Below are 14968 nucleotides of genomic sequence, written 5' to 3' on the forward strand. Positions count from 1 at the left end.
TGCAAAGAGTCATTGTGCATTCAGTGTTTTCTTATGCTCTTTTAGATGTCCATCGCAACTGGGTTATATCCTGACTTGCTCCCTCTTCTGCTTCCTGAGACACGGAGCACATACCGAGCTGTCCTTCGCTGTGTGACATCTTGAACACACTGTGAAGGCTGCAGGTGGATGGAACTTGCTGTCACGTATTGTGTCGTATGTCTTAGTGGTCTTTCAGTTGTCTGTCCTACCCAGCTGATAAAGCATGACATTTCTGAGCCACTAAGCTCAGACCTACCCTTGCTTCTTTGTCTACTTTCTGCTATGCTTCATGCCATGCTCATGTTTGTTTCTCTCCCAAAATCTTTCAGTGAAAAAATAAAATACTTTTCTTAATAGTTGCCACACTGTTCACAGGAACTTCATGTTCTGAGCTGTAGAGCTGAATTTTCTCAGTTTGCACAGAGGTAAGGAAAGCTATAACTTCTCCACTGGAGGTACCTCTGGCTGGCCTTGGTTAGGCCCTGAACCTAAAAACTAAATTGGTCTGGCCTTTTCCCATTGCTGGTTGACTAGCTTGGACAAAGGCAATTTCCCTCATAGCTGATTTTGTGCAGTTATATATATATATATATATATATATATATATATATACGCACACATATATATATATATATAAACCTACCCTAAGGCAACAACCTCAAGATACAGTAGTAAAACTCAAAAAACCATCAACCTACTCCTCAGTGAAGCAGGAGGTTGCCCTATGAGATAAAAGTTGAACTAAGGCAGCTTGTAAAAGCAAATGGGTCATTTGAAACAGCAAGTTTTCATGTCTGAGCATTGAATAAACTATTTTCAAAGAGTCTGGCATGCTCTTGTTGCTTTGACCCACATCTTTTAGCACAACAAGCAGCCTCACTCCTGCCTTGCAGCTGAGAGTTGCAAATATCGACAGCAGCCTACCAGGACAGCAAAAGTGGCCCATGCCACTGGCAGTGGCAAGGTTCCTTTAAAAAGGAAGGCCCAGGAATGTGGGGGAATTTGGCTCAGCATCTCCATGCCATCCCACATCCTTGTACTCAACTTCCTCCTTCATAATTCTGTTAAAATATGGTCTTTCAACATTTCACCTGTTTTCCCAGTCTTCACATCGTCAAAGTGCTCTCCACGTGACAGGACAGCCCTGTGATCATGCAGCTGACGAAATAAATTACACTGCCTCACTTGCACTATCCATGCTAGAGGAGCATCTTCTTCAGGTTTTTTTTTACATGATACCCAGTTGGTTCATTTGAGGATTTTTTTTTCTAATTTGAGTAGTTTTCACTCAGTCCAATAGAGCACTGATGCATGTGCACAAGAGCAAGTTTGCAACTGCAGTGCCCTAATGGTTCTGCAGTTATTTTTATTCAAGAAACAGCAGTCTTTTTTAGTAGTACTGAAGGTGTTTGAGAGGTCTTAAAATAAATAAACCTCCTCCATTCCATCTACATGGTTTATTCTGAAAGGAAAAAAGACCCCCTTTGTTCACCCTAAGTTTCGGAGCTGTGCTCCCAAATGAACCATTTCTGAGCCCTGCTGAATCTGCTGGAACATCTGTGGACCAGCACTTTGCCTGAAGTACTGTGTGTTAGCACTGAAATGAGGGCTGGGAAAGATATTTTACCCTAGCTAATATAATTGTAACCCAGTACAATATTTTGTGTGTTAGTTGGGATAATTTTAAACAGAAACAATGTGGATTTTCCTGTTATAAGGAGGGACTATGGTAATGTAAAAGGTCCTCAGCCCCTGCCTTTATTTTACATATTCATCTTTTGTGAAATCTGCCTGATCTCAACTTCTCCCAAGTGGAAGAACTTCATAGGAAGAGTAGGGGTGGAAATCAGCTCCTTATGAACCCCTGGGGGATGTGACATTTTCTGGTACTGATTCAGCCATGATGAAACCAGCCTAGCTCTCTACATAGTATTTTTTTAAAATGTAAATGACAGCTAAAACATTAATGGAAAAATGTAGTGATAATATTTTAGCTGAAAATACTTTTGATGTCACATTTACAAGACTACTTGGGAAGTCATGTCTCAGCTCCATGCACTTCTAAATTCAGGGTTTGGAAGGTTTTTAGGCTAAGCTTGCTAATGCACTATTAATATGTGTTAAATTTTGGCAATGCTTTTTGAATGGGATCAGATTTTAAATTTCCCTTGTAATCTGGGCAATTACAGGCCCCTTTTTTTTTTAAGTGTTCAGCGGCTAAAAAGCTTGCTCTTGTCTCTAATAAAAGCCTTCTCAACTACTTTAGTGTCATTGGTGTTTTCAACACCTAGACCGCTGCTGTTCAAAATGCTCCCACTTACTTCCAGTTAGCAATGAAAATAGTGGAATCTATTTTTTTTTCCCCAATTAAATAGAAACCTTCACCTGGCTCAGCCCCAGTTTCTATTCCCTGAAAACATTTTTCATATTCACTGACAAATCTCCTGACATTGCTAAGACAAGCAATCATTTCCTGAGAGCTCCTCAAGCAAGGCGAGACCTGTTCAGTTCTTGGATGGCTGCTAATGAGGGAAATTCACTGGCCTGCAGGAAGTGATTAGGATCATCATTTGGAGCACCCTCCTCAGTCAGTACTGACGTTACATGGGTGCAGCCTTTTCGGCTGTAGAGCAAAACCCATTTTCTCACCCCTCCTTAAGATCTCCAAGATACAGTAACACCGCCCACTTTCAGTGTGCCTAGAGTGATGTTTAATCCTCCGTACATTTTATGTAGCACTATCGACTTCCACTTATTGTCATTATTGATGAGTGACACAGAGGTTAAATGATTCGCATCAAGACATTTTGCTCAAAAAAAAAAAAAAAAAAGAAATTAATACATCACTTTTCAGTCAGTTAAGACACTTTGCTCAGATGTCATTCAGATGGGTAAATGCAGCAGGCAGGTGCCTTCTCAGAGGGCTGCTTTGCCAGCTGGGAAATGAGGCCAACACAACCACCTGGAGATTACCAGGTTCTTGCTACAAGCTAAGAGTGAGCAGAAAAGAAGCAGCACGTTTTCTTCCTGCAGCTTGGCTGAGACCCAGAGGCTGGGAGCGCCTTTGCTCCAAGGTCCACAGCCAAGGGCAGGATGCTGGTGTTGCCAAGGGTGGGGCAGGCCACCTACAGACTCCTGGCCCGGGGCTGCTTCTCCTCGCCAAGCTTACTGCACATCAATCCCAGCTGTGTTCCTCGGTTGCTGTCACTGTCACAGTCATTTCCACCCAAACGGGTGGCTGAAGCCCTCCAAGCACTGTATGGTCACTGTGCCACCAGTCACACCACCCTTTCAGGTGATGACTGTTTGCACAGTTGGTGAACCAAGTAGCGGGTAAAAGAGGTAACCGAGCTAAAAATGAAATTTTTGTTTCCAAAAGCCCTTTATGTGAAGCTCTATAGATTTAAACTCTTCAAAAATAAACCTCTTGTACCTACATAAGCATCACTTCTTTGTTTTGCTTTTGTCATGGCCAGTAACTTCTCATAGCCCCTGAAATTTTGCGGGTGGTTGACATAAAGCCATGACGAAAATTAGCCCTGCTTTGACCAGAGTTTTCCTCCCTTCCTTCCCTGCTGCTCTCCTCATTTTATGTGATCTCTTTTAAACACCAGCATCGCACTGTAGCACGAACCTTGGTGCTCTGGCCAACTTCCAGCTGTGAAATGTGCGCTCTTCTTCTGCATGATTCCCTCTGCAGGTGTTAGGAAAGCTGTTCCTCATGTTCCTGAGTAAAAAAATGCAATCGTCTGTCAAACCCTGGCAGAGGGGATGTTGGTATGGGCAGAGCACTCTGGGATCCTTCCCAAACAGGAACAGAAAAGGCAGGGAATGAGGGGACACTTGTGAAGGTTATCTTTACCTGTAGACTTTCTGTATAGTTAATGGAGAGAGAAAGGGAAAAACAGAGTGAAAAGGAGAATAGAAAAAGACTCTTTTAGAAGATGTTCAGACCATCAGACTAAGCTTCTGCTTTGAGTACTTCCTTAAATGTCCTTTCTCTATGGAGGCTAGTCTGGGCTGTACTTAATAAGAGGTTAAGAGCAGCAAGAGCAACCTAGACATAAGATTTACATCATCCCATGACCTGTTTCATGGTGAAGAAGCTGACTTTTGGGGTGTGTTGCCATGCCTGCTGCTCCGTGCTGATACCACCCTACAAATGATGTTATGGGTGTGATGGCAAAATAGCAGCCACAGAGTTTACTTTTCGGTAAACCATTGATACTTACAGAGACATTTCCAGCAAGTGCACTGTAGTTGAGTGCAACAGCTCTTTCAAAGCTGACAGCAGGCAGGGCACTGTGCCCCCTACATATCTGCCTGACAGGTCAGTGTGGGGAAAATGGAAATAGGGGGGGAAGAAATCTGTGTGATAAATCAGAGGCGCTAGTGCAATTGAAGGATCTACAGTAGTCGCAAACCTTCACCATGTGTGAAAGCATCACTTGATTCTTTTTTTTTAATTTTATTTTTATTTTTACAGCAAACATATTTAATATAGCCATTTCAAGTTTTACATGAAGCATAAATCAAGGAGAAATCAGTATACTGGCCACAACATAGGTTGTTTTGTAGCTTCTACATTTCTTAAGTGTTAGGTCATTTTACTTACAAGTTAAATAGCTGTCTGCAAGAGGTTTTAGTTGGTCATAAATTGTCCTTCCAATAATATAAAACACACCATTTATTTACAACACATATGCTCTTCCAAGTAGATCCAACAGCTCGTAAAGAACAAGAGCTCCTATGTCATCCCTACTGAGACCACTGCAATAAAGAGCCCTTGGAATGGCTCTGTACTCAGTTAGTGCAATCAGATCCAGCAACAGTAGCTTTTATGGGCTTTTTCTCCCCTCCAGGAAAACCTGAAGATATTAGTGCAATATTAAAGAGCTGTGATGGTTTTACCCAGAGTAGGATCTTGCTCCTCCTATGCCCCCACTGGTTTTGGGAGTGGAGTGAGGTAACGCTCTCCAAAGAGGGTCGGAATAGGCTCTGTTAGGACAGTTCATTTTCATAAGGGATATGATTAATTAATAAGAAGGTTAATTGCACATTATGAATGTGTCATAGTAATATAAACTCTGCATTCTGCCTTATAAAAAACATTTGTTGCAGAAGGCTCATTACTTGCTTACAGTTGGAGCAATGGGCCTTTCGATCCCTGTTTATTCCAGGATGGCCGAGAAGTAAAAATGCACATTCTGGTACATGACCTTGGGCGGGCTTCTAGGAAGTGTTAGCCCAGCTTAAGCAATAAATGTGTTCTTACACAGGCAGAGGTGTGTCCTGATTGAACTCTAACGTGAAATAACAGCTAAAAGCAGCATTTGATCTAGATTTGAAACCTACTTTAAGTGTTCAAAGTAGAAAAGCAGGAGCTGATCAGAGTCTCCAAAGCCTTTTGTCAATAGAAAAGTTCTGAACAATTTCCTTTTGATAATATTATTGAATTTTTTTAATGTGATTTCTGTAGTTCTTGGACAGTGCAGAGAGGTGTGATATTTATCTAATGGATTTGCGGACTAACAGGATCATTAGCACATTAATCAATATCTTGTTCACTGGCACAACCTCAGAGTGTTGTGAGGGTGACCAAATTGGTGCAAGGGATTCACATGAAGACGGGATTCATTTTACCCTATTGGAGAAGGTATCTAATTTAAGATGGCTAAATGGTGTCTCTCTATAATCAATGAGGAGAGTGACAGCTGTCTTTCAGAGGGAAATCCACCCCATCCTATGTGTCTAGAACAGGAAAGATTAATTCTGTCTTGGAATATGCCAATTTCCTGCCACAGGCTACAAGGTAACACGGGTAATAGGGTGAGGACACGTCCCAGACTTACCTGATTCTACCAATAAAGTCAGCAGGGATCCTGCATGGAGGAAAATGAGACCATCCCCTTCAGTTGCTTCTAAGTGAAACTGCTGGCTCATTTGTACCAAGTGCCATGGCTGATTCACTGGCCAGCTGCTTTGATCAACAGCTGACTTCCAAACTCATTATTGTACCCATAAGGATCACCTGTGAACATCTTCCCCACCCTCTCTTAAAGCTCTAGCTCTGCCTACACCAATCCACCTCTATGAAATCAAGTTGAGAATCAGCCTCTTGAGTGGATGAGCTAACTCTTGCTGCAGTCAAGTGAAATCTTTCTTATCAATGGGCAGGACCAACTTCTAACTGGATCACTACTGATGTATCTGTTGCTCACCATATTGTTGTTTCCCATCACATACATAGTGGATGGATTCATTTTTCCTTCCTTCGAATGCAATATTCGGCTTGTCACTGTTTTGGTGCATCACAGCTCTGCCGATCTGTCCTATTTCTGTCTCCTTTTGGACACTGACAAAGATGGTCAACAAGCCATTTTACCGTGAATCTTCTGGTTCTCAAGTATGTCCAACGCTTCCTTTGAGGCCTTCTCCTGGGCTGTCGCTGCTGCACTGTCATCCTCCTTCAAATCACCTCTGCCAAGAGGCCAGGCCAATGAAAGCCACCTGGTCATCATGGCTGTGCTTGCAGCAGTACCCTGGTCTCGCTGTCTCTCCTGCTGTCACCGCTGTCCCATAGCTGACTGGAAGCTCTTCAAAGCAAGACCACTGCACATCCAGCAGTGACTGTCACATCCAGCTGTTCCTAAGCACCACCAGGGTAAGATTGTGTTGACATGGCAATGACAGACCAAGACCAGCCACCATTACCAAAAAAAAGCACTAGCAACAGGCACAAGGAATTATGAAAAAAATTACTTTTTAATGTACAAAAGGTTTATATACAGGTTCAGCGTGTTACGTCTGTTCTTATGATGTAGAAAACAGCTAAAAATGTTCTTGAGATATAAATTTGACAGAACAATTCACCTACAGTACTTTTAGTAATGATGTCTTCTATACATAATATATACAGTGCTGGAATGGTTATTATAATACTTTTTCAGTAAATGAAGGAAGACCACCACTGGAAAGTCTGAGAAATCTCAAGTCATTGGAGATTTGGTTTTGCTTTTTTATTTGATCCTTTCCTAATGAGATATCTCTGAAGAGGGACTCAATATCCATCATTGCCCTATGCAGCTGTTGAAAAAATCAGATTAGCAGTTGAAGGAGACACAAAAGCCTGATCCATCTCAGCACATAGAATGCCCAGTTGTATTCTAAGCGTCCAGGACGACATACAATGTCCTAAAGTATGTACTGCCCTCTTTTCATAAATACAAAGGCAAGGGCAAGGTCAGTAACTGCAGGAGAATATATACAGTGGACTAGAAAACAATCCCTTTAAACAAAACTTTCGTGAGAGACACAAATAAACAGCCAGGCACCTTGCTTGCTTTCCTGTCCTCATGCATCCTGGACATCAGAAGGAGTCATGGGGGCCTGGAGGGGTGAAAAGCGTCCTGTGCACACCCTGTGCATTTGGGATGAGGATGGGTGAGATGGCAGGAGGCTGAGCAGCACCTCCCTGCACCAGCTGTACCCAGGGCTACCTGGAAGCAGGGTCACCCCAACCCACCGCTGCCAAGCATGGCTGCTGGCAAATCTGATATCACAAAGCTGGCCTGAAGATAATGTGGCATTTTTATGCCAGCCCCTGGTCATGCCAGCAACCATAAGTCTGACACCAGTTTGTGTAAATGAAAGCAGGAAGATCAGAAAGCACCTTTATAGAGCTGTTCTGTCCTGCACAGGGGAGGGAGTTGGCCTCCAGTGAGAACATCATATTGATATGGGGGAGAGAGGAGAGATGGGAAAGAGAGAGTAAAGCTCTTGCAGACGCTTGTCCAGTCAAACTGTGCGAACCTGGAGGGATGTCACGCTTATCCCCTGCCCTCCAACGTACTGGGTACAAAGTATCTGATGCTATAAGAGCAGGATGAGGAAAGTTGTCCTTATCCAACATAGTCAGAAGTTAAACAAGGCCTCCGGCCCAAGCACATGCAACCCACCACTTCTACCCTTTTGTCTCATGACAGTAAAAATAAATAACGCAACTAAAACTGAGTTCAGTGCCAGGTGAGAGCGGCCTGGAAACAGCTGATCGTTGTTACTAGCAGTTATATTTTGGTGGAGGATTTGGCTTTAGGAGGCCCTGCTCCTCCTATCTCTTCCCCAAGGATGTTTCAAAGAGGTTCTCACTGACCAAGTGATTACTTTCACGCTGACCAAGACTGTGGGACGTGTTAATGCAACACTGGGTAGATGCCAACAAGCCTCCTTGAAGGACAGGCTGTATCAGCTCATGCTTGGCCTTGCACCTGTGCAACCACGTGCCTGTTGTGTGCACAGAGCCCAGGCAGAACCCTGCATGGAGTATATCACCCAGATGAACCCTTGACAGATAAACGAGCTCCCACCACACTGCCACAGTGCAGACTGGTCTGGAATGATCATCAGACTCTCTCCATCACCATCACTTTTGTGTGTGAGCACCCTAGCATGGAAAACCCAACAGAAAGTGAAATCGTTGCAAAGCCACACAGGGGTATGGTAATGTGTGCTTCAGAAACCTGACATCAAAGATGCACATGGGGCCACTGCAGAAAGTCGTTGCGCTCAGAGGGCGCAAAGTTATGCATGTGTGTCAGTCTGCACAGTGGAGCTGTCCTGCCATAGGGGATTATTTCCCAGTGATTGCTGTTCCCAGGCCTCTGCTCCACTCCGCACATGATATAAACCACATTGTAAACACATCTGATCAAAGAGTGCATTCACCTTTTATGTGTCTCATCACTATGTTTTTCCAATGTTTTCTCAGAAACACCACTATGTTTTTATAAATGTACATTTTATATACGCTTCTGGCAATACACTGTATTTGATTTTTAAAGGAAGAGAGGCCTTGGCTACTTAACACGAAAGCTTGGTAAGGCACTTTGCTGAGAAGCCATTTGGAATCAATGCTCTTTCAAGGTATAAAGGTATTTATGGTATAAAACAATACTGCTGGCAGAGGGCTTGTTTGGAGATGTAACTAAACCCTACTCTCATCAGAGCAGAATGCATAGTATGGCTTTTATTCTGATCAAAACCACATCCTCCCATTTCTTTCTGGAGTGGGTTGAAAATGGAATTATTTGTGAATGAAGCTAACGGAAAATGATGGGGAGTGCTATTTACAGGGCTGATGGGGAGGGAGGGTTTCGTGTCTAACCACGCTCATGCAGTCTTCTAGGATGGTGGTGATAGTTCAGTGCGCTGGGACACCAAGCCAAAAAATAACACTAGAGGTGCACCCTTGCAGTGCTGAACTGCCTGGATATAGTTTACATAATTCTGTACAAAGACTTTTTAAAATTTTCATTTTCAATCCCTTTAATGTATTTAATAGTTATAAAAAAATCTACTCTATTGAAACGGATTATTTTTGAAAAGCACATCCATAAAACTGCTTCACGCAGAGCCCCTTAGACAGCACTAAGGCTTTGTGCTTTACTGTTATGACATCATGTTTAGAAATTTACTTTCTTCCGCCAGCGTGGTTAGCATGGAGCTCATGTCGCCTATTGCCATATTGCTTATTCCCGCCGGTATGGTGGGCAGTGTCAGAGAGTTTCGTGGAGTCGTCAGGCGAGAGGAGTTCTGGGAGAGGTTCTGCAGGATGCTGGGGCTCAAGGTTCCCGACATCAGGCTCGAATGGTCCCCATCATCCATGATGGCATCAAAATCAATCTGGGGAGGCTCAAGACCTTGTGAGTCCACTGTGCTGGACACCTGGTTCACGCCTGGGGAGGGCAGAGCAGCTGGCTTGCTATTCAGCGCGCACTGCTGCTGTCTGACCTGGCAGTCCCCGTGATTATCAAAGCTGCTGTTCTGTTCGTACATGTGGATTTGACCATAATAGTACATCAAATTATTTTCCCTCGTGCCATCTGCACACTGCTGGGTTGGTGCTGGCAACATGTCACTGGTTCTTTTATGCATGGCCTCCACCGTCTCCTGGCCTGGGCTGACGGTGTTTGTGGGGTGGGGAGTTCTCATGTAGCCCAGCTGCTGGACGGTGCGGAGGCCCCGGGATCTGTTGGCTGGGCTTGGCTCGGGTGGAGGTCGAGGCTGGACCATGCCGGGTGGATATGCCTGTGTGGCTGAGGCCATCATGCTCTGTTGAGGATCAAAGCTGGGCTGGTTGGAGGTCATGATGGGCTGATGAAAGGCCTCCTGAGCCATGGGGTAATTCAGGTGGGTTGGCTGAGATGAATAATTCTGCTGACTCGGTTCGTGCATGACCTGGCCCGGCATTGTGCGCTCACTGTTGCTGCCAACCATTAAAGAAGGGTCGGTCGCCATGTCCATTTGCTGAGGGTGAAGGTGGGGTCCAGACTTTGCTGCCATGCTGCTGCAGGAAGGAGAGATCTGATTTGGGTTGCCACTGATTGCACTGGGGCTCAGCATCTGATGAGGTTGATTATACCCTGTGTGCAAGCCCAGATCGGAGTTCATACCAGGGCCTAGGCTCACCGGCTGCTGCCGCAGCTGCATACAGTTTAGCCTCTGCCCATCCATGCCCACGTTTCTTTGTGCAAAGCTCTGTTGTGTTATGTTCATATTGTTCTCTGGCAGCTGCATCTGCTGCTGGTTGTAGTTCTGGTACTGACCAAAGTTCTGCTTCTGCTGGACCACTGCTAAGTTCTCTTGTGAAAACTGCTGCTTTGATTGATTGGACATGATATCAACTGTACCCGAGCTGACCTCATTCCACTGGACAGGCATGTTATTTTTATTCATATCTGAGGAAGTGTCAAAGCTCATGGGACATTCTGCCATCATGGGTCCCAAGTGGCTCATGTTTGCCTCAGCCACTGCCATCCTGCGCTGGCTAGGTAAGGTTGGAGGCTGCAGCTTCCCGCTTCCCTGGAAGCTCTGCGTCTCGTTGCTGTACCCCATGGAAGTGCTCTCAGCTGCTGTCCCATTGCTCTGGGATTTGATGTACTGCACCACATCATCTGGCAGCATAATGTCATCATCTCCGATGGCCGCCTCTGTGTCCCCAGCCATGGCTTCCATGGCGATGTTTTCGCTGATGCTCAGTGGCCGGGGTGAGTAGGTATGCCGGGGGAGGCTTCCATCCGAGCGCCCATAGCCCTGGGGGCCAAAATTCCTCCTGTCTGTGGGGTGCAGAGGATGGAAGGGGTTCATGCTGTTGGTGCTGTTGAAACGGTGAACTCGTGGGAGGGCCTGGGGGTCTCCAGCAGGTCTTCTCACCGGGTCACTTGCCCGCCTTGTGCAGTTGCCTGGCACCTCGTGGGGAAACGCTGCAGCTGACGGGTAGCCATAGGTGTTACCATCGCTGCATCTCCTGGGGCCTGGTGGGAGACGAATGGAGGGCAAAGTGGGGTCTGGTCCATCCATTAGTGAGATCCTGTTCTTCAGGGTCATCCTCTCCATGTTGGGCAGGGGAGTCGGAGGAGGGCCCCCCGTGGCAGCAGCATACTTGGCTTTCAGCCTGTAGTGCTGAGCTGGTGTGAGGTTCAGCAGACCTGGCATCCCGCTGCACTGGCTTGCCTCGCTTGACCGACGGGAGGCATCTGTTGAAATTGGGTCGTAGGAGTCGGCAGAGCTCGTGTTATTGGGACGGTGCCCAAGCTGTGAAGCCTCGCTGGAACGGCGGCTGGAGAAGTATGGGGAGATCCCTGATGATCTGCGGCTGACGGTGTAGGCGGAGCTGATGGTGCTTGTTGTACTATCACGGCGCTCGTTGAGTTGGTTCAGCATCGTAACCTCATTGACAGACAGCTCCATTATTCTGGGATTAGGCAGCGTAACAGAAGAACCACCACTATTTTCTAGAATAGAGCCTGAAAGAAAGGTTGCAGGGAAGGAAAAGGTTTAGTTAGCTGAGAAATTTCACCTGGTAGAGTTCTTCATGCCAGAATACAGACGTGCAGACCCAGCCCCGAATATTTTACAGGAATGATAGTAAATTTCTTTTGCTACCAGTGAATTCCAAGCTTCATCTCCAGCTGTGTGTCCACGCACAAAGAGCAAGAAGGCTGAAGAGAGAAGACAAGTCCCTGCTGCAGAGTCTTTGCGATGTGTACTCTGCTGATGCTCAGCTGCTGAGGAAGTGCCTCCACATGGGCTTCTCTTAGTAGGAAAAAAGGAGGGCTGGTGTGAACAGTGCTATAGGGACAGCATGTAGCTACAACCGCAGCTGCTCACTGGGAGAGATGTACAGCAGTCAGGGATAGGAGACTGAGAGTCCAAAAGCTGACACTCAAAGGCTCCTCCCAGAGTAAACTAGGAAGCTCCAATACACCAAACCCTGAGGTTTAGTATAAGCCAGGCGCTAAGCCTTGCGACTTCTTGGTGAGGTTAGGGGAGCACCGAAGGGATCATAAAGATGCCTCCATCAGGAATCCCCAGCCGGTGGGAAGCTAGCATATGAAGTTGTAGGCAATAGTCAAGAGCCCTCAAAGCGACAAAAGGCCTGTCAGTGCAAGCTCAGCAATGGAGGGCTTGTCTGGATGGTTGCTGTGCTCCAGCAATCTCCCAGGAAGCACATTAGCCCTTAGGGAATTGTTACTGCTAGAACAAACCCAAGCAGTCTTGTGGATGCTACTGGGACAGTGAGGACAGCTCAGAAACAAGGACATCAACATCTCTGCCTTCCTTCATAGCTCTGGAGCACTGAGCATCTGGGTTTCTGTTGCACATCACCAGACATCTGTGTTTACACCCAAGCTTTCCATTTTACCTGGCATCCCTATCCAGCAAGGGCTGACTCAGAGGGAATAAGAAATGATCCTCCTCCAGGGCAGACTCTTGGTTTTGGAACCAGAGTCAAACCCTTTAGGGTTCCTACAGGACATGGCCCAGGCCCAGGGCTTACCTTTTCCTGAGATGGGAGGCAGCTTGGTGTTTCTGGCTTGTGGAGCTGGGTTCACCCATGAGCAGGAGTCCTTAACTGTCTTGAGTTTCTCTTTCTTGAGCTGTTCAAGTCGTTGCATTGTCGTCATGTGTTTCCTTAGCTGCAGGCTGACTGTTGAATTACCAGATGAGACTGTTGAGTCCACAACAGGAGTGTTGTCATCCAACGCTGTCAGATCTCCCAGACTTCCCCCGCTGTGCATGTTCATTTCTACTCCACTGTCATTGTTGTTGGTGCTGCCAAGGGGTGACGGCTCACTGCTGCATGACGACTGGCCACCAGGACTGGACTGACACATCTTGAGGAAGGAAAAAAAGAGGAGTTGGACCGATGGAAACATGGATGGAAAGAAACCAAGAACCCAACCTCCCCAGCAGGTTTCACCTATCCCAGGCCCTCTCCTCTCTTGTTATTCTTGCCTGCTGCAGGATCTCAGCTCTACCAGAGGGCAGGGGCACCTTCCCCAGGGAAGGAGTGCTGGGCAGCACCCCACATCTGGAAAAACTATGGTGAGTTTAACTGGAGGATGGAGAGAAACCAACTGCTCTTCCTCCGGATGCTTCTTGAAAAAAAGCAGCACATTACATCATTGTGCAAGGTATAAACTGCAGCAAGCACTGGCTTATCTAACATAGGATCAAGGCCTAAGTATTGCAGACACAAGGTTTTTCTGTCTTTAAAATACCCTCATGTATAATTAAGCTAGCTGACAAACTTCCCAGCCAGATAAAAACTTGGTTTACTGTTTGCAAACTCCCACTTGCAGTTAAGCACCGTAAATATTTATTTTATTTACATTAGGAATTGTATTTCTTGTTGAATAGTTTATTTGCAGCAGACACTAAAAAGTCTGAACTTGCTCTGAGGTGGCTGTGGCTGCTACCAGACAGGGTGCTTGGCTTCTCCGCTCAGCTCCAGCAAGAAATGGGAGGGTTGAAAAGGCAACAACGTACTTTGCCCCAGGCAAAGGTGGGAATGCAGGATGATTTGGTGTTTTCCTTTGTTTCTTAGTAGCCCTCATGGGCAGAACTGACTCGATCTGTTGGCCTCATAGCCTCTCAATTGGGTTGCAATCCCAGGATTTAATGGCAAATTGTGATGCTGGGAGAAAGGCATCAAGGGAATCCTTGGGCACTGAGTCCTCCCCCTTTCTGCACTGAATGAAATATCCCCAGTCCCTCCCCACCACTCCCCATGCCTCACCCCACAGAGGTTAGCTGGAGACAGGAGGTCTGCAGGAGACCATGCTTTATACAGGTATTTTAATACAAAGGATGTATTTGCTCACCTTAGTACCGACTGTCCTTAGGAAGGTAGAGTAAGGAAGGGTAAGTGGGAATAAAGAACAGGTTGTTAGAACAAAGACAGAATTAACAGAAAGGACCATGTTAGTAAAAGGAGTGAGAAGGGCGTGTAGAATACAACACATATTGCCAGCATCACCCCTCTCCTGTACCCCACCTTCCCCGCCATGCCTCTTCTGAGGCCCAGATAAAAACCCCTAGGAGAGACTTCCTGCTGGTGTCTGTGAGTTTTGGGTTTAGGCCCAAAGCTGGGTCAAAACAAGGGGCCTTGGAGTGATGGGAACAAGTGAAGATCTCACCTTTCCCACCACCCTGATCTAAACCAGAAAACAGGAGTTGGACGTAGGTCTGCCAGGTCAGATGCTGTGCATTAGATGTGCACAAGTCAAGTACACGCAGTGCTGGATGGGGAGAACAGAGAGGAACATCCAACCCATGGCTCTGACGCCAGCGAGACGGCTTGCTTGCAACCCTGGGAGCACAGAGCCCTAGCAAAACAAGCACACACCTTTGGGAGACATGGGGTGGAGCTGTGATCGTGTCCGTGTTTTCACAGAAAAAAACACCAACAACAAAACACACAGAGGAAGAGTATTGGAGAGAGGTCATTCTGTCCAGTGGTTCTCACACTCAGTTTTTGTAACTCAATACAGAGCCTCATTGCAGTAAAACTGTTCCTTTAGTCAATTAGAGACACTTTGGATGTGAAAATACTCAGTTCCTTCCTAACTGAAACATGCTGCTCATCAGTAATTTGTCCAGCAAC

General features: G+C 46.0%; 1 protein-coding gene across 9 annotated transcripts in view; it reads right to left on the reverse strand.

Moving 5' to 3' along the window:
* Positions 1-6767: 6767 nt before the first annotated feature.
* GLI2 (GLI family zinc finger 2) overlaps positions 6768-14968 on the reverse strand; it is a 194799-nt gene continuing 186598 nt past the window's right edge. For all 9 annotated transcript variants that reach the window (XM_065070602.1, XM_065070605.1, XM_065070609.1 and 6 more), the window contains 2 exons: positions 12860-13196; positions 6768-11825 (listed from right to left, as the gene is read on the reverse strand). In XM_065070602.1, coding sequence (XP_064926674.1) covers positions 9469-11825; positions 12860-13196 — 2694 coding nt within the window. In that variant the 3' untranslated portion in view covers positions 6768-9468. The remainder of the gene's footprint in view (positions 11826-12859; positions 13197-14968) is intronic.

This window comes from Columba livia, chromosome 7 (assembly GCF_036013475.1).
Source record: "Columba livia isolate bColLiv1 breed racing homer chromosome 7, bColLiv1.pat.W.v2, whole genome shotgun sequence".
Taxonomy (NCBI): domain Eukaryota; kingdom Metazoa; phylum Chordata; class Aves; order Columbiformes; family Columbidae; genus Columba; species Columba livia.